This window comes from Megascapheus bottae, chromosome 6, assembly GCF_031878675.1.
Source record: "Megascapheus bottae isolate mThoBot1 chromosome 6, mThoBot2.hap1, whole genome shotgun sequence".
Taxonomy (NCBI): domain Eukaryota; kingdom Metazoa; phylum Chordata; class Mammalia; order Rodentia; family Geomyidae; genus Megascapheus; species Megascapheus bottae.
This window is the reverse complement of record NC_143514.1, coordinates 65,402,893-65,426,054: the sequence shown is the minus strand read 5'-3', so window position 1 is coordinate 65,426,054 and position 23,162 is coordinate 65,402,893. Positions and strand designations below refer to the sequence as shown.

General features: G+C 47.7%; 1 protein-coding gene across 1 annotated transcript in view; it reads right to left on the bottom strand.

The window, feature by feature from the left end:
- The window catches only part of Spocd1 (SPOC domain containing 1), a 41,875-nt gene that overhangs the window by 12,461 nt on the left and 6,252 nt on the right, over positions 1 to 23,162 (bottom strand). The window contains exon 2 of the mRNA XM_090334004.1: positions 9,328 to 10,613. Coding sequence (XP_090190130.1) covers positions 9,328 to 10,613 — 1,286 coding nt within the window. The remainder of the gene's footprint in view (positions 1 to 9,327; positions 10,614 to 23,162) is intronic.

Sequence of the window (23,162 nt, the reverse complement as noted above, 5' to 3'; positions counted from 1 at the left end):
GTGGGAAGACCCATGGAAAGATGTCCTAGTGCATTATTAGGAGAAAAACAGAGGGGAAAATAGGTTACAGAACAATGCTTGTTGCATAAGACCATTTATGCAAACATATATTTATAGATGTAAAATTGATGTTATCTCTGGGGAATGAAATTCCAGGGAGACATTCACTTTTGACGCGTATATACACTTGGGAATTTCAAGTGATTCAAAATGAGCATGTATTTCTTTTATAATCAGAAACATATTTTTTATTAAAAACCAAGTGCAGAACAATATATGTAGCATGCTACTGTGTATGTTACAGAAGAATGCATTTTTAAATTTGTGTTTGCTTGAATACACGTGAAATATCTCCAGGAGCATCTATGGAATCAAATAAATAAGAGTGTCACAGGCAGGGACTGGGTGCCAGAGAGACATTTTCCACTTCTGTTTTATGTTTTAAGATGTGGGATGAATCTGCCTTTAGGAACAGTAATTAGAAAAAGAGAAAGTAGACAATAGGGGACTTCTGGGGAGGGGGCAGGAAAGAGATGAAGCCTGGGTCTTCAGTGTGGAAGGGTTTTGGATGGTCTCAGGGGTCCTCACCCCAGCTCCCTGGGATCCAAAATAACAGGCAAGGGGTTCAGAGAAGCCAGGCCCCTGTGGCAGTCCTAAGTATTCAAACTGAGATTTGAGGATCAAGGTCTGAAGCCAGCCCCGGCAGGAAAGTCCCGAGACTATCTCCAATGATTTCACCAAAAAGCTAGAGGTGGAGCTGTGGTTCAAGTGGTAGACCACTAGCTTTGAGTACAAAAGATCAGGGACGGCACCCAGACCCTAAATTCAAGCCCCAGGACTGGCGTACACACACACACACACACACACACACACACACACACACACACACACACACACACACTTCACAGGAAGCTGAGTGATGGTGGCTCACACCTGTAATCCTAGCTACTCAGGAGGCTGAGATCTGAGGACCGCAATTCAAAGCCAGCCCGGGCTTTAGGAAAATCCTTGAGACTCTCATCTGCAAAAACTGCAAGTGGCACTGTGGCCCAAAGTAGTAAAGCACCAGCCTTCAGCAAAAGAGCTCAGGGACAGAGCCTGGGTCCTGATTTCAAGCCCAGAGACTGACCAAAAAATAAAAAGGGATTCAGAGAAGCAAAGATTTAGATACTGGATGTTTCAGACCAGAATAAAAAATATGTATGCATAATATGTTTAAAGAAATAAAAGAGGAGTTGAGCATATGGTTATAGACTGCTAAAGGTTATAGAATAAACACAGACTGGGTATGGAAGCAAATGCAATGTCTAGATTTTTTTTAATCTAGCAGCAGAAATAAAATTAAAAACTCAATGTAAAGTCTTAGCAGCCTATTAGACACAGCTGAAAGCAATTAGTGAACGAGCTTAAAGAAGTTATCCAGAATGTTCTTTGCAAAGAGACTGACACATAGTCAACACAAATGATGGAGTGAAAAGGACTAATTAATCTAATGAACATTTGAGGCAAGTGGGGGGGGACGAGTGAGAGAGGGGCAGAGGCAAACTTGAAAGTACAGAGCAATAATTTTCCAGAATAGATAAAAGATCACAATTCACAGATTCCAAAAGCCTGATGAATTTCAAACGGGATAAAAATAACAGGACATCCACACCTTGACTGTTGATACTTCAACACCATTTGATAACAAGATTAGAAAAGCATCAGGATTAAAATAATAATAATAGCCTGCAAGAGCATCTAAAATATACTTCCTATGAGCTTAGCCCCCCTCGCCCCCCACCCCGCTCCGCCATAAGTCTAAAAGGCAGGTACAATTACTGTCTTCATTTGATAGAAGAGAAAATCAAAGTACAGAGAGGCTCACTAACTGGCTCAAGATCACACAGCTAGCAATAGAGCTGGGATTTCACTCCAGCAGCTACCTTCTCTGCTGTAACAATGACAAGCAAAACACAGGGGCATGTTATGTTTCAATGTGCATAAAGAAAATGACTGTCACTTGCAGACCCAGACAAAATATTTTTCAACAGTAAGAAGGGAAAAGATAGGGTATGGAAAACAAAGAGAGTTGTTTCTCTTGGTAATTCTATTTTCTTCAATAAGTGAAATGCTAAAGGATGAACTCGAGGCAGAAAGAAAGAGAAATGGAGCCACTTAGAAGAGCTGAGATGCAAAATGAGAAATTCTCAGCACAGAAGAGGACAAACATGTTGTTAAATCTAAGCAAACACTGTATGAAATGACAATACCAGTGTGTAATTTGTGAGATTAAAAAATAAAATAGGACCAATTTAGAGAATAACAATAGCACACAAATTGGGAAGGTGCCTGCCTAGAATGAAAGCACTCCAAGGTCTTCCCAGCATTTCAGAGAAAGATGGATTCAAACTACTTTCATGCTTTAATAATTCAGGTACCCATGATACATTTACTTCCTTTCTTTCCGTTTTTTTGGTCGGTTGTGTGGCTTGAACTCAGGACCTGGGCAATGTCCCTGAGCCTCTCTATGATCTAGGCTAGAGTTCTACCACTTGAGCTACAGCACTACTTCCAGTTTCTGAGTGGTTAACTGGAGATAAGAGTCTCACAAACTTTACTATCTGGGCTGGCTTTGAACCACGATCCTCAGGTCTCAGCTTCTTGAGTAGCTAGAATTAGAGACGTGAGCCACCAGCACCTGGTTGCATGATACATTTTTCTAAGATAACTACCAAAAGAACACAAGAAACTTCCAAACATTTCAGAGAATGAGGAAATAATCTAAAAAGGATAAGGAAAATTATCTAAGAGGAGGACATAAAGGAGAGAAGATAGAAATATAGCAATTGCAGACATATGCCAACCATAAACTAAAATGAGTAGCTACAAGAACGTGAAATGAGCCAGGTGCTAGAGAATAACTAGAAAGGCAGGAAGCGAAGACAACTCTCTTATCCTGGTAAACAGCATCATCAGGAAAACATAGCACAGACTTTGCTCAAGGTAAAATGACACCGAGTTTTCCTTTAAAACCTAGAACTGGTGGTCCTGTCTGGGCCTCTCCATGCGATGTTATTCTCCTGGTCTGAGCGAGGAAGGAAGCAGGAAGGGGTGGGGGAAAGCTGAGGTAAAGAACTGGAGAGGAAATAACACTGTCATTTGTCCATACGTAATTGTCCATTGAGAAAACAGAGGACATCTTAATAGATAAATTACATGTTTTTCTTTTTTATAAAAGAGTTCAGCAAGATTTCTAGATATAAAATCAATGGATAAAAATCAATGGTATTTTTTACATGACAGCAATGGTGAGAATCTGCAATTTTCTTTAAGTTTTCATTTTACAAAAGCATCAAACATATATATAAAGCACTATAATCAGACACTCTGGGCCTTCTGATGATAAGAAGAAATCACCAGCTATAAGCTAATTTTAATCAAAGCTCCAGATCGGTTTAGGCCTGCCTGCCAGTGACAGTCTCCACCTGACCAAACTCAACCCAGGCTCCTCTCGTCCTTCTTTCAACTGTGTCTCAACTCTGTCTATAAAGACTTGAACCAACACCTATCTACCTATCTAGTTTCTAACAGTTCAGGGGCACACACCTAAGATGCCCCTAAACTCTTAAAGTAGACAAAAGATCAAACTGACCTCCATATCTACGAGTGTGTGTGTGTGTGTGTGTGTGTGTGTGTGTGTGTGTGTGTGTGTTCCTTCTGGGGCTTAAACTCAGGGCCTGGGCACTGTCCCTGAGCTTTTCAGCTCAAGGGTAGCACTCTACCACTTGAGCCACAGCTCCACTCTCAGTGGTTAGCTGGAAGTAAGCGTCTCATGGACTTTCTGCCCAAGCTGGCTTCGAACCACTGATTCTCAGATCTCAGCCTCCTGAGTAGTTAGGATTATGCATGTGAGTCACAAGCTCCAGGCTCAAGTCTACTTCTTGTTCTCACCAGCCCCTGAGGACAGAGCCCAGCCTCTATCTCTACGGAATACTGTTGCCAATCGGTAGACCAAAGTGGCCTGATCACATTTACACTGACTAACATTTTGGAATTTTTCACTTTCCTCTGCATTTCCCTGGCACTACTTTCCTGCCTGGACTGGCTTTGAACCTCGATCCTCAGATCTGAGCCTTCTAAATAGGTAGGATTACAGGTGTGAGCAACCAGTGCCAGGTTTCCACAATATTCTAAACCAGTTAACCAGATAACCAGCAAAAATGCTAGAGCTGGAAGTATGGCTCAATTGGTAAGAGTGCCAGCTTGAATGAAAAAGCCAAGTGAGAACATGAGGCCCTGAGCTCAGGTTTCAGTGCTGATATGTACACACACACACACACACACACACACACACACACACGCACACACACACAGATCTCCCTGAATATAACAAAGTTGAGAGAATTGTCGGATTTTTCTTTCAATCTGTTAATATGCAACTTTAATTAAGATGCTTTGTATTGGCGAATGGATTGACAGTTTGAATGAGATGAATATAGGGAGACCAGAAATCCAATTCCACATATACAGAAACTTGATTTACGACACAACTGGCATTCCCATAGATGTGGAGAACGATAGAATTTTCAGTAAATGGTGTTGGAGCAATTGCAAACCCATATAAAAATTTAACTGGAACCCCACTTCAGTCACTCGCAAAATCAATTCCAAGTAGATGACAGGATCACCAAGTGAAATACAATTATACAAAAAAAACCCTTCATTATGTTGAGATAGGAAAGAAATGCCTTTAAAAGATTAAATAATGCAAATCAAAAACAAAATGAGTGATAAGTCTGGATACTGAAGACAGTCTTCCGGTCATTTCACCTCTGAGAATTATGTACAAAGGGAAAACTGAAGGCAGAAAGTCGGACAGCATTCCTAATGTTATGGCATCAGCCACAACAACCTAAAGGCATGAACAATCAAAATGTCCACTGAAAGCAGAATGGATAAAGAGAATGCGGCACCTACACAAAACAAAATTTACTTCTTTGTTGGTGGTGGTAGTGATGGTGATGGGGCTTAAACCCAGGCACTATCCCTAAGGTCTTTGTGCTCAAGGCTAGTTAGTGCTCTACCACTTTGAATCACAGCTCCACTTCTGGACATGAGCTCTGGCTCACGCCTGTAATCCTAGCTACTCGGGAGGCTGAGATCTGAAGACCGCCATTCAAATCCAGTCCAGCCACTGAAAATCCGTGAGACTCTTATCTCCATTAACCACCAGAAAACCGGAAGTGGCATTGTGCATCAAGGGATAGGGCGATAGCAGACCAGACTTTGCTGAATAGTAGGATGACAGATGTTAAGCCACCAGTAACTGGCAATAGAACAAAATTCTGATGTATTGCACAAAGTGCCATAAACTAGTCATTGAAGAACAATTACTATATGGTTCTGCTTATCAGAAATAATCAGAATAGTCAAGCTCATGGAGACAGAAAGTAAAATAAGGGTCTCAGAGGCAAGGGGCAAACCTCAGGGCCTTTACATTTGCACTGTCTTCTTTCTGGTATGTCCTTTTCTACTTTATCCGCCTGCTGAACATGTCCCTATCCTCAGACAGAGACTTACTTCTCAGCCTTACTCCTTCCCACTGGCATCCATGGTCTTTGCGACTACAGCCTGTATTTGCACAGACTCTGAAAGTCAGACAGACCTGAATTCAGTCCTGGCTCCACCCTTTAACTGGCCGTAAGACCCTCGAATGAGTCATTAACCTCAGTATGCCAGGAGTTCGTGTTTTGGTTTTTGTGTGCTGATTACTGGGGCTTGTGAACTCAGGGTCTTGAGCATTTTCCTTGATTTATTCTGTTCAAGGCTGGCACCCTGCCATTCCTTCACATCTCTTTGTTTCTTTCTTTCTTTCTTTTTTTCCTTTCCGGTTAATTGGAAATAAGAATCTGACAGATTTTTCTGCCTGGGCTCAGCAATCCTCAGACCTCGGCTTCCAACGTAGCTGGGATTACAGGCGAGAGACACCAGTGCGTAGCCTATGAATAGCAGTTTTCTTAATTAGTGAAATGAGGGCTTAGCCCTGATCTTTCAAGTTCAGGGGAGGACTAAAGGGCATATAGTAAGCAAACAACAAGCCCATAAATAAAAAAGAGCTGCTTTTGCTTCTTGTTTTTGCTTGCTGACAGTACCAGGAATAAAACCCAGGGCCTTGTGCATGCTAGGCAAATGCTGTGGCCAGAGCCACATCTCAGGTCACCCTCCAGCTTCAAAAGCTCCCTCCTCCCACACACAGAGTACCTCGTGCCTGGGGGTGTGGTTGGGCCAGAGAAGGTGTGACAGGCAGACAGAGCAGGGCAGACTCCCCTAGCAGAGCTTTTCTCCTCATGAGCCCTCCTATCCTGCCCTCAGGCAGCTCCCAACCTCCCTGCTCACTGTGGGGGCTCATGATCTCGAGGAGAAGGGCATCCTGACACCCTCAGTAGTCCCCATCTCCGCCTTCCTCTCCCACCAGGCCCAGCACCTGCTTCCATTTCACAGAGGGGGTAACCAGGATTCAGAAAGACGGCTCCACCTCAAGCTGCCCTGAACTAGCAAGGCACAGGCCGACCTTGAACCCATCTGTGTGCCCTTGCTTCCATCCAGGCTGCCCCAGGGGAAGGTACTGGCACTCTGGACCACTGGGCTCAGTGCCCACGCCTGCCCACACCTCTCTCAGCCTTGTTTTCAACCATCCGCCTCTCTGTCCCTGTCGCATCCCAGCCTCAATTCTTCTCCCTGCAGCTGGCGCCAGTTGTCATGGCAACGGGTGGTTTGGGAAGCTGTGAGAAGATGGGCTGTGCAGCAGAGTCAAGGATGGGGCCTGGAGGACACAACAGCCAGGGTGGGGTGGGGAGGTACTTCCAGTCAAGCCAGGTGGGAGCCCAGCTCCACCGCCATGCTCTCCACATGTCTTACTTCCCACCCCTCAAAGGCTGCAGACCTACAAACCACATCTGGTCTAAATAAATGATTTGAACTAGGGAAACAGCCTTAGGTAGAGCAGGACGTGGCAATGTGGTAAAACACTGCTAGATAGCAAGCGTGTGTCAGACCGCTGGTCTGCAGGTGAGCATTGTAACACATGAGCCAGACGACAGAACTGTGACCAGAAGGGTGGAGAGCTCTTGCCTAGGTCACGAGGCAAAACCAGGACTCTGAATGCCAGCCTGGGAGCCCCCGGGGCCCTGATCTAAACTCTGGTCCAGTCACAAGAGGAAAGCAAGCCCCAGTCCACAGCACATGGCTGTCATGTGTCAACTACGTACGTCACAGACAGCAAGGACACAAGGACACAGGAAAAGCGAAGATGCAGCAGGACAATGTGTTCCAACCGAGAAAGAACTCTAAGTACTAGCAAGCTCAGAAACCAAACGACTTGTCCCAGAACATGGCTGTGTAACAGCATCTGTTCCTGCAGGAAAAGGGGAGCCGGAAGATGCTGCAGGAGGAGACCAGCCTCCAACAGTCACCAAGTCCAGACAAGGCCATTAAAGATTAGGCACTAAGATGGGTTGCCCTGCAGACTTTTAGCTCACACCTGTAACCCTAGCTACTCCACAGGCTGAGAGCTGAGGATTGAAGTTGGAAGATAGCCCAAACAAAAAAACCCATGGGACTCTTATCCCCCATGAGCCAGCAAAAAGTCAGGCTACAGGTGTGGTTCAGGGGGGTAGAGCCATCAGCCCTGAATGAAAAAGCCAAGCAAGAGCATGAGGTCCTAAGTTCAAGCCTAGTACACACATATGCACAAAAAAAGTGTGGGGGGGGAGGGGCGAACGATGTTTACAATGTACCAGCTTTGCAATGTAATGGTGTGCAGGAGGTTAGCTCTGTAGTTCTGCTAGTAGGCTGCTTGGCCTTGACCAGCCATTTCACCGCCACAGTCCCCGTGTGGCTATCAGTGAAATGGGCTTAATCTATAGCATCTGCCTTGTAGGGTTGCTACAGAGGTTGAACACAAAGGCTTTAGCATGTCCTCAACACACGTGAAGTGAGCTGCATGCTGATAACATGGATGGGCGCTCAGGCAGACTGCACAGCAGGCTCTCGGGACATTCTGGGTCTGTGCCCTGGCTGCCATTTTCCAGCTGTGTGACCTTAGATCTGTTACCCTACCTCTCTGAGTTCCAGGTGGAGGTGATATAAAAAAAATACTTAATACATAATGCACATTCCTACATATGAAAGCTTCAACTATGAAATTATCCAACAAAAATAAGAAGGGCCATCTCATCAATGAACAGAACCAACGTGACTGTCCCTGACTCTGTTCTTTTTTTTTTTAAGCCTCAGTTTCCCCCATCTGGTAACTTGGGGCTAATGCTGATACTGTAAGGCTACAGTCAGCACCACTAAAAGGAAAACAAATGTAACATGAATTAAGCAATTTACCTTTAATGTGCCTTAGGCCAGGCACATTATTTTACACCATCATCTCACTTAATCCTTAATGTACCACCATTAACATGGAATTAGCATTTCCTTTATAAAGATGAGGAGGTTACGAAAAATGTCAATACCTAGGCTGGGTGTGGTGGTTCACACTTGTAATCTCAGCTCTTTGGGTGGCAGAGGTAGGAAGATTATGGACTTGAGCTGGCCTAGACTAACAAGTGAGACCCTATTTCAAAACTAAACAAAAGAAGAGGTTCTGGCTAATAATAAACTAAAGAAAAACAGTAGAGCAAAAGTCTAGAAAGTACAAGACCTTAAGTTCAAACCCTAGTCCCACTAACACAAACAAACAAAAACACACAGTGAAATTGCTTAGTAAGGAAACAGGCAGAGGCAAAATTTTAACCCAAGACTGCTGACATCAAAAGACAAAGGCCCATGTGGCTGGGAGTTTGGCCTAGTGGTAGAGAGCTTGCTTAACATGCACGAAGACCTAGGTTCAATTCCTCAGTACCACATACATAGGAAAAAGCTGGAAATGGTGCTGTGGCTGAAGTGATAGAGCTCTAGCCTTAAGGAAGCCCAAGGACTAGCAAAAAAAAAAAAGAAAAGAAAAGAAAAGAAAAAAGAAAGAAAGAAAGAAAAAAACAACACCAAGGGCCGTTTGTGGGGATTTAGCAGACTTTCTCTTCCCTGGGTTAGGGGCTTCCGTTTATAGAACATAAATGTCACATACAGTGGTGCCTATCATCCCAGCACTGAAGAGGCTAAGGCAGGCGGATCTTGAGTTCTAGGCATGTCTGAACCACAGTGAAATCCTGTCCCCAAAAAGAAACGTGTGAGAAATACAATGTTCATCACTATCCAAATTAGATCTATGAAATACCAAACACAGCTTTGAGGTGGTCGCTTGGCCCTCCCTACCCCAAACATTCAGACTCAACTTACCCATATGAGACAGCCTCCCAGGCTAGCTTCCTCTGGGCCACTCTGGCGGGCGAGACGGGTGACTTGATCTTGGGTGCAGGACTTGGTATTCATTCTTAGCTTCTTGGTGTACTTAGATCTTCTCTGCCTGATGACTAGGCCTGCACAGGCCTGGCTGGTGGCAGCCTCTAGGGAGGAGCTGAGGCCACCCAAGGGCTCCGAGGAGCTGGCAGCAGTAGCAGCCAATCTTTGTCCTGGCCTCTTCCTGGACACTGGCCTGGCCTGGACCTCTGACCCCTCCTGATCTTCCTTGCCCACCATGGGCTGGACTTCCGGCTGCTCTGTAGAAGCGGGTCCTGGCCCTGCCAGGCCCAGTGCTGGACTCTGAGGAGAGCCCTGTGTGGTCAGACTGCACAGCTGTCCTCCACAAGGGCTGGAGGACCCCCCAGAGCCACCGGTGCTCCCTGGAGGGGCCTGGTCCCCTGCATCTGGCAAGTACTCACACTCTGCTGGATCTCCAATGCCATGGCTAGAGAAAGGACTGTGGGAGTCCCCTGAGGACTCCAGGGAAGCAGTTTGTGGGGGCCCTCCTACAGACTGACTGTCCCCACCAGGGCTCCTGTCAAGCCACAAGAAGTCGAGGGCCTCCTCCTCACCCTGGGAAAAGGCCTCATCCTTCCGGCTTCTCTTTCTTGCCCTCTCAGGAGCCAGGCCTGGTGAGAAAAGCCGGCTCTTCTCAGGAGGTGCCTCTTGGTTGTGTGTGGAATTTCCTCCTCTGACCCCCAGAAAGTCCATACCTTCATCTTGGGCCTCTCCAGGCTCACAGCTGAGCCCTTCCGTCCCTGCCAGCTTCTCCATTCTTACTAACACTGTCTTTTGTTGGAGACCTGGTGCCATGCTATAAAGGTTCCCGGGGGATCTGGTCTTTAAGAAGTCACACAGAGAGACCCTGAACCTCCTGGAGGCTGAAGGACTTCCATGATCAGGCAGGGTGGGCAGCTTGAGGCCAGGTCTGGAATCCTGGCCCCCCCTCACAGCCAGCTCCAAGGGCCTCTGCCTGGTCCTAGCAGCTCCGGGAGCCTGGGACCCCCCACCTCCACCAGCCTCCTCCCTGAGGACAAGCTTCGGACTTGGGACTCCAACCTGGACTTCTGGTTTCAGGCCTGGCATGGCGCTGGCTCCTGCCATCTCTTCATGAGAAAGATGGCATTTGTGTGGGGGTTGGAGGCTGGGGTTCTCTGTACTGGAGCCCTCTGTAACCCCCTTCTGGGCTGGGTCTGTGTTCCTGTCTGGGCCCAAGGTAGCACCTGTGTGGAGATGGGGAGGAGAGGTGCTCGCCCAGCCACCCCAGCACTGCCCCCCTTTCAGGTAGCCCTACGCCCCCGCTCAGGCGGGGAGGTGGGAAAGATTTCGGGGGGACCCGGGGTCCCCGCCCCCACACCGGGCCGAACTCCTTCCCCATCTCTAATCACGCTGGCTTTCATGGAATGGACCCACGCACCCCAACCACACACAGGTGGGAGAGCTGGGATTCTGCCACCGACAGAAAGCCCCGCTCCAGACTCTCCCTGCGGGGAGATCGGCCGCGGGTTCACGCCCCGCTCCTCGCATCCGCCCCCTCCCGCCCCCCATCCACTCCCAGCCAAGTTCCCAGGCCCGGCCTGAAATGGGCCGCCAGACAGGCTCCCTGGCCCGCCTCTCACCTAGGGTGCCGGGGCGCCCTCTCCGCCCTCTCCGCCCTCTCCTTCCCATCCCAGCTTCCACCCCAAACTAAGGGGAGGCTGGGACCCCAGGATGCGGGGGAGGAGGGGCGGGTCTGACGGATGATGGACGGGGCAGCTGGCCCTGGGGCTGGGTTTCGTCCGGCAGGGGGCGCGCTCTCCCCGCCGAGGGCTTTCCGGAGGCGGGGCCGGAGCCAGGGCCCGGGCCCGGGCCCGGGGGGGGGGGGGGGGGGGGGGGTGAGGCCCAGGGCCCGGGCCTTGGGGGAACATCCGAGTCCGATCCAGGGGTTTTGTTCTCTTCAATATAATTCCTATGGATGGAAGTGCATGCTACTTGGAGAAAAACTTGGCTTCTTCCTCTCTCTCTACTTTTTGTTGTCAAGTTAGTTTAGCTGATCACCTGTGCGTGATAAATACTCAATACCTCTCTGTTTTTTAGCAATGTCTCTCGAATCGTTGTGAAAGTTGTGTTTGTGTGTGTATCAGTCCTGCTGCTTGAACTCAGGGCCTTGCATCTCTCTGCTTTTGCTGCTCCAGGCTGACACGCTACCACTTGAAGGACAGCTCCGCTCCCAGCTTTGGGTCTGAGTCCCAGGGAGCTTTTCCAGCCAGGTTAGCTTTGAAGCCAGCTCTTCCCATCTAGGCATCCTGAGTAGCAAGGATTACAGGCATGGACCACCAGTGTCCAGCTCTAGAGAGATTTTCTTATTAACAGTTCTTTCCTCTCTTTCTCCTCCCAGTAGCTCTTTTTTTTTTTCTTTTTTTCTTTTTTGCCAGTTCTGGGCTTGAGCTCAGGGCCTGAGCACTGTCCTTGAACTTTCTCAAGTAGTAGAGCTAGAGCTCTACCACTTGAGCCTCAGCACCACTTCCATTTTTTTTCTATGTATGTAATACCAAGGATTCGAACCAGGAACTTCGTACATGACAGGCAAGCACTCTATCACTAGGCCAAACTCCCGGCCCCCGGTAGCTCTTTTTTAACATCTATATTTTTCATTTTTCTGTTGGTACAATTCACTTTGAATAATCTTAAGTGTCCATTTCTTCTTTCGCTTGTGTCTTTTTGTGTTTTGTGCTGGTACTGGGTTTTGAACTCAGGTCTTGGCACTGTCCCTCAGCTTTTTCACTTAAGGCTAACATTCTACAACTTGATCCATATCTCCATTTTCTAGCTTGTATCTTTTGACTCTCTTCCTGGTGAGATCATTTGTCTGGCATCTCCTATCCACTTCTAGCTTCTTCCAGAAACCCAGCTTTTACTTTCTCATGGTTGATACAACATTTACTGTCTGTCCTGTGATGTCTGCCTGTAAATTGGCTTTCCTGAAGTGCTCACCCCTGAGCCTTGCATTTGCCAGGCAGGGACCCCACCACTGAGTTATCTTCCCAGTCTGGTGGGAAACACAGAAAATCAAATGGTGGTCATAACATTAGGAATCCATTAAGGTTAGGTAAATACCTTCTTTTCAGGACCAGGGATTTGACAAGCCTAAGTTCAAGCCCCATGACCAACAACAACACACACACACACACACACACACACACACACACACACACACAAAGATTGGATGTTACTGTTAACTACAATCATTGCTCCAGGGAACATTTTTTTCTTTGGTTGGTATCAGGGTTTGAACTCAGGGTTTTGGACTTGCCCGTGTTTGCCTCCCATTCATGTTTCCTGCCATACTGCATTTGACAGGCACACACTCCCACTCTCTAGGTTATTCTGTTGAGATGAGGGTCTCATGAACTTTTGCCCAGGCTGGCCTTGAATGGCAATCCTCCCTGTTTTAGCCTTCTAAGTAGCCTGGGTGATATGTGTGAGCCATTGTAGCTGGCTCTATTTTTCTTTCTTAACTAACTTGATATTTTTCTAAAACAGTCTTTGTAGCCCACGCTGACCTTGAACTCAAGATCTCCTGCCTCAACCCCCGAAGGACTGCAACTAGAGACACCTTTTCAAGCTTTTTGTTTGTAATTGTAACTAACTAGAATAGTTTCTATGCCTTCTAGAATGTTCTTGCTGAAGGGCAGGCTTCACAAGAACAATCAGTCGCAAGAACTAGAGGCCCAGAAGCAGACCTTGAAGCCCAAAGCCAGAGGTTGTGGCCTTCAGGACACAGAGCTGTGTTCTGAGGGAGACAGACACAGCAGTCTCCGGGCCTCCTGAGGCTGCCAGATGCCACTGCCCCACCGATCCCTGGGGACGCCTCTAGCCAGTACTCTTTCTTTGTGCTCAAGGTCACACCTGCTGCCACCAGACACCGCCAACCCAGTCCCTATAGATAGATCACTGTCACATCTGCTGAACACTCTGTTTCTGGCAGGATCCTCCGCCCTGGGCCAAGTGAAGGGATCAGACTCCCTGTGCTTTTGGGTTCCTACCAGTATCTCTAGGGCTTCCTCGGGAACAGGGACACACAAACTGGCCCAGTTCCAAAGCTCCCAGGCAGAACTGGTTTGCTGCCCAACACTGCCAATGGCACACACAGTATCCACGTAATGCCACCTTCACACCAGATCACCTGGCTCAGGTAGTGTGGGCTGGCTTTCTCCACGGAAAATGTGGCTCTTCTTCTCCCATCCCCCCTTGGGAGCTGTCAGGGAGAGAGTTGTGCAGTGCCCAGCTCTGCTCTAGCAGTGGTGTAGAGGGGCAAGGGACGGAGGAGAGGGAGGCGTCACTTCCTGTAGAGAACAAGGTGTATGAATTATTTGGATTTTTGCAGAGGAGAGAGAGCTGTCTCTACTCAATCATTTATTTATAGCATTTATTCAGTCACTTATAACAGCATGGATTCATGCATATTTATTTCATACATTGGATTGCAATCCAATGCTACTTTATTATTTGCTGATGTTATTGTTGAGGAAACATTCCAGTTTAGGCCATTGGGAACGTTTTTAGTTGGCTCTTGTGTCTCTTGGACACTTGGACATGCTACCATATATGTGTAGTATATGTGCTGATGCATGTGTATATGTGTGCACATGTGTTGGTTCATGCACACATATGTGTGTTATACTATTTTTTTTTACTTTGGAGACTTTTGACCACAGCCCGTGTTAAACAGACTTGAGACAGAGAGGGACCTCTTCACGCCCCAGTTCCACTTGCTATTGGGGCTCTGAGCTTGGGCCCTGGCTGTACTTCTGATCACAGGGACCCCAGAGCTCTGAACTTTGGACCCCGGCCTTTCCCACTTCCCACACTCTCTGCCCTGCAAGAACAATACATTTCCCTGAGCTGAATCTATCTGTCTTCCAATTCACACCAGAAAATCCTTGTGACCAGGAATTCGTGGCTGGCACTTGCAGAATGTGTAAATGAACAAACTTAGTTAGAGGGCAAAACCAAACCAGATGGGGCTTTCTGTTCCCTATGAAGCCTCCTCTATCTTCCCTGTTCCTGGACTGCAAATAAATGCTGTGTGCCTGGGCTCTTCCCTAGATGGGCCTGACATATCCAGTCTCCTTGCCTTTCTGGAATGGTGGCCACCTGCCGTGTCCCTCCACATCGCCTCCCTCTGGGGACACTGAGGATGCAGCCACACTGCTCTCCCTCTAGTGCAGTAACTTCCTGTCTGCCCTGCCCCGTCCCCTCCCTGACCCAGTGACTCAATGATCAGGGACCCATTTTATCTATTGGATGATATAGAAGACAGGACTTCATTTTGGATTTGAATTTGTATTCCCACAGACCTGGCATGCTCTGTATTTGGACGCATTTGGCTTGAGGCCTTGCAGGTTATCTGCTGTGTGGCCAGTCTCTTGCCAGCTCCCTGACCTCTCTGAGCTTTATCTACCAAATGACATCAAGAGATGATTACCATCATGAGTTAGATCCAGGTTATGACAAATGAAGCAGATAATCCATGCAAAGCACTTCCCATAAGCCTCCCTGCCTCCCCCACACTCAGAAAGTACTTAATAAATGGTCCCTTTCTCTCTTAATATCAGGCTGCCAGGAGTTGCCTGATCTGCCAGGCTCCACTTATTGATGGATTCAAGGCTAAAAATAGAGCCACCGCCTTGGGGAGTAGGTCCTTCCTCTCAGAGCCAGGAATTGATGGCCTTGGCGCTGGAATGGAGAAGGCTCCTGCTTCTCCCTCCAGGGACTTCTCGGAGAAACCCGGACTTTGGTGCCGTGTGCAGAGGCCAGATGGTCCAGGCACAGGAGTCCTCAGGTCAAGGGCATGGTGACCTGCACGACTGCTTCTGCCCTGGCTCTACTGCACATTGCTGTGTGACCTTGGGGTAACTTTCCTTTCTCATCCTGGGTCAGGCACCATGCTAATGCCCCAATAGACATCGACATTCAGAGGCTTGAGGCCAATAATGGACTTGGTGAAAGCATTTCCTCTCTGAGCCTCAGTTTCTGGATCTCTGCAACGGGAACCATAGCTGCAATGTGTTAAACTGTTAGAAGATCAGGAAGACTGTGGACAGCCATTGCTGACAGCAGCCCTGGGAGCTCCATCTAGGAAGCCAATCAGCACCCCATCTGAGGACCCAGGGAGCCGAGAGAGAGATTTATTTTAGCAATTTGTAGCTATTGACCCAAGATCTTTGGAAAATGCAGATAAATGCATCCCTACAGGAAGGTAGCTTGCATCTCAGGCTGTTTGCAGGCTGCTGGGTCAGTGGGTAAACCTGGGTGTGACTGACTGCGACATCACACCAGGCCCCTGCTCCAGGGAGTTGCTCTGTCTCCCAGGACAAGACACTGATTTAATTAAAACAGATCGTGCCTTGTGGGCAGGGATGTTGCTTTGCTTTCTGCAGCTGGCCTTAGCACTGTGCAGTCATGTCTAAAGCACAAATCTGGCTCTCACGACACAGTGGGACTAAATGGCCTGAACTACGGACCCTCAGCCCTGGCTGGGCTCTGCCTTTGCCATCCTCCTGGGGTAGGTCCATCAGACCCCAGTTTCTAGTTTATTGCTGACCCCAAGATGGCTATTGAATTGTAGGACAATAACATTTCTGCATACACACAGTCTTTTACACTTTGGTCTCAAGGGAGTACAGGTATGGCAGGTCCTGCAAGAGGCCACACGACTTGGACATGGGATCCATGTGCAAAGACCATAACTGGTCACCTGCAGTCTGTTTACCTGAAGAGAATGCCTCCCGGGATGAGGAGCTGCCGATAGATGGTTCCTCTGGAGGGAATGTGGATCCTGTAGCACCCAGGGCAGAAGGAAGGGCCCTGAATTCTTAATGTCCTGGGCTTGGATCCAGCCGTACCACTGCGTGCTATGGACCCAGCTCTTCACCTCCCACCTGCTCCGTTCCTCACAGGACATATTTCTTTGCTGTGTACTTAGTATTCTTGCCTGCCAACTGCAGAGTCTATCTGGTTTCCATAGAAAGGAGATGGTAGAAAGGGGATTCACTGGGAATGTTAGAGAAATGGGCTCTGGAGTCAGACTCAAGAGGGAGCTACTGCTGCCCTCTTTGATTGCATGACTGACGGTATTGCTTGGCCTCCATCTGGGACAGCAAAAAGAGACCCTCCAGGGAGTGAACACACACAGCTCCCACAGCTCACTCACTCCCAGCAGATGTGCCTGGTGTGTGTGCGCGGGGGGGGGGGGGGGGGGTGATCAGAGAAATGGCAGACTCACCCCTACCGGCCAGCTGCCAGAAAGGCTTGTTTGGACTTTGGAAAGGAGAAGAGTAATTCAAAAAATGTGGAGTGAAAACCAGGCGCCAGTGGCTCAGGCCTGTAATCCTAGCTACTCGGAAGGAAGGCTGAGCTCTGAGCCCGCTCTTCTTCCTCCTTGTCTGTTTCCCCAATTAGGCTGCAAACGCCAAGCAGGCAGGGGTGTGAATGCGCTGTTCACGCCTGGATCCTAACACAGGGCCTGTGGTGAATTAGCCTGGAACGGAGAGAGGGGCAACAAGGGTCATCCATGGGCTGAGACTCCGAGGGACCCGGCTATGTCTCTGACTGCAGGAAGCCCCTCCTTCACTGTGGAATGCCCGTTCAGCCACAGCTCCTTCAGTTCCAGCTTTGGCTCACCTCCTCCTCCGGGAAGCCTTCCTTGGTGCACACTCCTCTCCCCTCCCTCCTCACCTTCATCACCCGATCCTTGCACCAGACCACCTGGGTGTGGTGGTTAAGCAGGAAAGCTCTGCAGCCCAGCTGCCTGATTTCACAAGTGACTGGCCTGCACCATACCAGCCGTGAGAGCTTAGCTAAGCTCAGAATCATCTTGAGGGTGTGTGTGTGTGCACACGCATGCACACACACGCGTGCTGGTACTGATCTTGAATGCAGCGTTGCACACTCTGCTTTTTTGCTCAGCCATGCCTCTACTATTTATTGTTATTATTATTGTTATTATTATTATTATTATTTATTTTGCTGGTAATTGAAGAGTCTCAAGCTTGTCTGCCTGGGCTGTCTTTGAACTGAGTTCCCTAGATCTCAGTTTCTAGGATTATAGGAGTGAGCCCATCTTGATTTGTATTATTGGAGATACTGCAGTTTCACCTTAGGTCCCTGCACTTGCCCTCTATTCTTGAGCTACCCCCACCTCTCCTGTTGCTTTAGTCTTTTGTTGTTACTTGTTTGTTTTTCAGATCGGGTCTCTGTTTTGTTAAGAGCTGGTGTTGGGCCATGCTTTCCCCACTTTAGCTACAGTTATGGATACATATTGCTGTGCCCACCTTATTTGTGGTGACGGGGGGACGGGGGTCTCACATTTTTGCTTAGGCAATGGACTCCAGAGTAGCTGGGATTACAAGCCTGAGCTGCTGCACCTGGCCGTAAACCAGGTAACCATTCTGAGGCACATTCCTTTTAATTAATTAATTGATTTTTTTTTGTTGGTCATGAAGCTTGAACTCAGTGCCATCCTTGAGATCTTTCACTCAAGGTTAGTGTTCTTCCACTTGACCTACAGCTCCACTTCTGGTTTTCTGATGGTTAATTGGAGATTAGACTTTCTGGGCCGCTTTGAACCATGACCCTCAAATCTCAGCCTCCTTAGTAGCTAGGGTTACAAGATGTGAGCCACTGGGTGCCTGACTGAGGCTCATTCTTCTTGACAAACCAGGGATGCACTGGATGTAGTTCCAGTGTGTGGGTGGCTGGCACAGGAGCATAGTGAGTTCTAGACGAGCCTTTACCACACTGCAAGACCCTGTCTCAAAAACAACATAAAATAAGACAAACTTTGTCATTTGAGTGGCTCAAGTGATAAAGCACTCACCTAGCAAGCAGAAGGCCCTGAGCTCAAATCCCAGTACTACAGAACAAGAGAAAGAACAACCCCCAACAGAGAGTACTGTGTGCCAAAACTAACCAAAGCTGAGAAGTTCTGGAGAAAGCCAGTAGCCTCTGTGGTTACTGACTTTGCCTTCCAGGCACTTCTGACAAACACCAGCTCTTATTTTTTTGGCTAAAGCCTATTATTTAAGTAGTAGAGACAGAAAATGACTACTTCCACTGACTCAAAACCTGTATTTTAGTAGTCCATATTCATTATTTTTTTTTTAATAAACAGGAGGACCCTCTATACAATTTCCTTAATTGGATGTCTCCTGACTTCGAATCAACCTGTATTCTGCTTTATCATGGTCTTTCTACCTTTGGACTTAAATCATGGGTTCTTTTGACTTTTCTACTTCAGCTACTACAGTTCACCTCTTTTTATGGCCAGGAAACCTGCAAAGCTAATTGCCTCAAGACTCATACACAGGAGAGGAATTATAACCGCTCTTTAAAAGCTGCCTTTGCTATAAAGCACTGACTTACTCTTCCTACACAATAGCTTGGCTTCCCTGCCTCCATTTTATTTTTTCTTTGTTGCAAGCATGGGACCTGAACTCAAGACCTTACACTCTCACTTGTCCTTTTCACTGGTGCTTTACCACTTGAGCCACAACCAGTTCCTTCCTGACCAGTAACAGCTACGGCAAGAGTTGGCATTTCCCCACAGTTTCTCCCTAGGCCCTGCCTGACCAATCCTGAGATGGTGGTCAACCAGAACACCTCTCTCACCGCTGCTGACCACTCCTGCAACCAGGACTGTTTAAAAGTTCAACATACTAGCCAGGTGCAGTGGCTCATGCCTGCCACTCCAGCTATTCAGGAAACTGAGATCAGGAGAATCAAAGATCAAAGCCAGCTGGGGGGACAATTTTTAACAAGGCTCCGCTTTTTTTTGGTCAATCGTGGGGCTCGAACTAAGGGCATAGGTGCTAACTCTGAACTCTTTTTGTTCAAGGCTAGTGGTGTACCACTTTGAGCCACAGCTCCATTGCTGTTTTTCTAGTGGTTAGTTGGAGATGTGAGTTTCATGGACTTTCCTGCCCAGTCTGGCTTTGAATCATGGTTCTTAGATCTCAGCCTCCTGACAGGAGCATCCAGCTACAACTGTTGTTCTTGCTGTGATACTGTTTATCAGAGCCACACTGCATCCCCAGCTCCCTGGAAACCAAAAACTGAGCTGTCCTTCCTTCCCCACCCCAGTCCTTCCTCATCCACCTGCCTCATACACCAGATGTGTACACAAAGTGTGTGGATAAATGGGATGAAAGAAACTTCAAATAAAACGATGAAAGGGCAAAAACATTGCAAGTTTGCATATTAGGAAAAAACAATTAAAAATCCACATGGGAATGGAGGAGAGTGGTGAATGGCTGGCGTCTACATTGTGTGAAGATTCTGTACACAACAATAAAGAAGCACTGGAATTGCTAAGAGGCACCTGTGCTGAGGTCAGGAGGAAGCAACTCTGGAGAGGAGATGGAGGAAGTAAACACGGGAAAGCCACCTCACTTCACATGACATTCAAACGAAAGCAGCTGCAACACTGACAACACACGCAATACAGAATTGCCTCGGTTAAAAAAGAGAGAGAGAGTCAAGAGGGCTGGGAATGTGGCTTAATGGTATAGTACTTGCCAAGCATACATGAAGCCCTGGGTTCGATTCCTCAGTACCACATACACAGAAAAAGCTGGAAGTAGAGTTGTAGCTCCAATGGTAGAGTGCTAGCCTTGAGCAAGGGAAACTCAGAGACAGTGCCCAGGCCCTAAGCTCAAGACCCAGAACACACACACACACACACACACACACACACACACACACACACAGTCCAAGACCAGAAGCCTGGTGCTAGTGTTTCACCCCTATAATCCTATCTACTTTGAAAACTGAGACCAGGAAGCTTTCAGGTGGAAGTCGACCTGAGCAGCAAAATCCACAAAAACCCGTCTACAATTTACTGGCTAAAAAGCTGGACTGAAGGCACGGCTCAGAAGAACAGGGCTCCAGCCATGATCGAGAAAACTGAGCCCAAGATGGCAAGGCCTGGAGCTCCAGCTCCTGAACCTGCACAAATGCTCAAAAAGAGTCTGAGAGCAGAAGAACCATGAAACAAATAATGGTGTTGTAGCTCAATAGCCTGGTACTCTGCTGTTAAATAAACATGAAGGCCGGGAGCTTGGCCTGGTGGTGGAGTGCTTGCCTCCATGAAGACCAGGGTTCCATTCCTCGGTACCACATACACAAAAAAGGCTGGAAATAGTACTGTGGCTCAAGCAGTAGAGCACTAGCCTTGAGAAAGTCCAAGGACAGTGCCCAGGCCCCAGGAGTGGAAAAAAAGAAAGAAAATGGTTAAGCAAGTGCCTTAGTATAGTTAGTTAATAAGCACACTGGCAAAGTTAGGTTTAAAGCTGGATTGCCACATGCAAAATGCTCATCTGAAAGGATGAGAGCTTGGCAGAAATAGGAAAAAGAATTAACATCATTCCTCCCCACCATTGCCTTGATATTTAAAAAAGGAAGGAAGGATAGAAGGAAGGAAGGATGGGAGGGAGGAAGGAAGGATACTTAACTGATGGCGACCAGACACCAGGTGCCATGCCAGGGCTCTCATGCATGAGACCACATAGTCCCGCAGTGAGGTCAGACTCATTCCCCTCACTGGCAAGACAACAAACCCAGAGGGAGGCAATGAAACCTGATGACATGGCAGGGGTGCCATCCCAGGCAAATGGTGGCCTCCAAGGTCAATGGTCTGTCCCAAACATCAAATGTGGAAGATAGATTGGGTCCAGGGGCTTTTCCTCTTGTTAAAATACAATTCAAGGGCTGGGAGTTTGGCCTAGTGGTAGAGTGCTTGCCTAGAATGCATGAAGACCTGGGCTTGATTCTTCGATACTACATACATAGAAAAAGCCACAAGTGGTGCTGTGGCTCAAGTGGTAGAGCTCCAGCCTTGAGAAAGCCCAAGGACAGTGTTCAGGCCCTGAGTTCAAGCCCAGGACTGGCAAAAAAAATGCAATTCAGTTATAATACAATTCAAAGAAAAATGAAGTCAGTCCAGTTGGTTCACGAGGTAATCCCAGCTACTTAGAAGGCTGGGGCAGGAGGATCAGAGGTTCAAGGCCAGCCTAGTCAACTTGGGGAGATCCTGCTGAGCAATAAAAAAGCTGAGTGCTGGTGACTGGCTTGTGATCCTTGCTCCACTGGAGGCTGAGGTCAGGAGGACCAGCGTTCCAGGAGCCTGGAGACCGAAAAGGCTGAGTCTCCATCTCCATGGAAGAAGTTGAGCGTCGTGATGAACACCTGCCATCCCAGCTATGATGGAAAGGCCTTAGACAGGCAGCTTGGGGTTCAGGTGCATGTCCAAGCAGACGTGCAAGAGCCTGCGTGACGATAACCAAGCAGGGGAGGAGAAACGGGAGGCATCGTTCAGCAGTGGAATGTCTACACCAGATGTACGAGGCCAGGAGTTCCATCCCCACTACCCCCAAAAATGAGAAGACAAGAAGGAGGAGGAGGAGGAGGAGTGGGGGAGGAGGAGAAGGAGGAAGAGGGAGAAGAGGAAAAAGAAGAAAAGGGAAGAGGAGGAAGAAGGGAGAGAAGGAAGAAAAGAAAGAAGGAAAGAATGAAGGAATGGTCACCAGAATAAAACCAAACAAAGCAAAATTTTAAAATATGGAGGACATGCTTGGAATTTAAAAGCAAAAGAAATTGCCTGCTGGGGGTGGATACTGCTGCGTGTGTCCCCAAGGCTTTTCATGCTGGAGAGTTGGTCCCTGGTGTGGCTCTGCCGTCGTGGTAGAGCCCATGAAAGGTCATCAGGTCTGGAAGGAATTCATGTAGATCGCACGGGGTAGGATTCTTTCATCTCCTCTTTGCACACCACTTCCCACTGTCACTCAAGAGTTCAGCTTTCATCAGCCACAAGACCTTCACCAGAGCCTAGCAGATGCCAGCACCACATTCTTGAATCTCCAGAGCTAAATAAACCTCCCTACTTTTGAAACTATCCATCCCCTAGTATTTTGTTATAGCAACCCAAAACTGACAAAGATAATGGCAAAGAAAGCCCATGCTATGGTTTGTCCCCAGATACTCACAAAGGCGCGGAATCCCATACTGTCTGTGAGTGACATTAGGAAGGAAGAAACTTAATTGGACTATGGAGAGGAGCACACATAACTGAGTCCTGGTAGAGTCATAAAGAGAGGGAGGACACAGGCTCCTGTCATGATGCGGCCCCCAGGGACCTTCTCCAGAGCCAACACCATGGGGCCTGTACCCTGGATCTCCAGAAATATGAGCTATATAAACCTTTTTCCTCCATGGAGTACCCTGCTCTGAGCATTTTGTGATAGTAGCGTCAAACTGACTAACACAAGCTTCATGCATAGAAGGAGTCTCCGAAAGAGTGAATGGAAATAATATCCCATATTCTAAGACATCATTCAAGAAAATAGTTTAGGCTGGGAGTTTGGCCTAGTGGTGGAGTGCTTGCCTAGTATGCACAAAGACCCAGGTTCGACTACTCGGTATCACATACATAGAAAAAGCCGGAAGTGATACTGTGGCTCAAGCGGTAGAGCACTAACCTTGAGAAGTCCCGAGAACGATGCTCAGGCCCTGAGTTCAAGCCCAGGACTGGCAAAATAAATAAGTAAAAACAACTGAAAAAAAAAGAAAGAAAAGACTGGAAAGTGGATTAGACCCAGGACAAAAAGGATGGGGCACTAGAAGAATCTAATAATAAAATGGGATTTGAGCCAGGCACTGGTGGATCATACCTGTAAACCTAGTTATGCAGGAAGCTGAGATCGAAGGATTGAAGTTCAAAGCCAACCTGGGCAGAA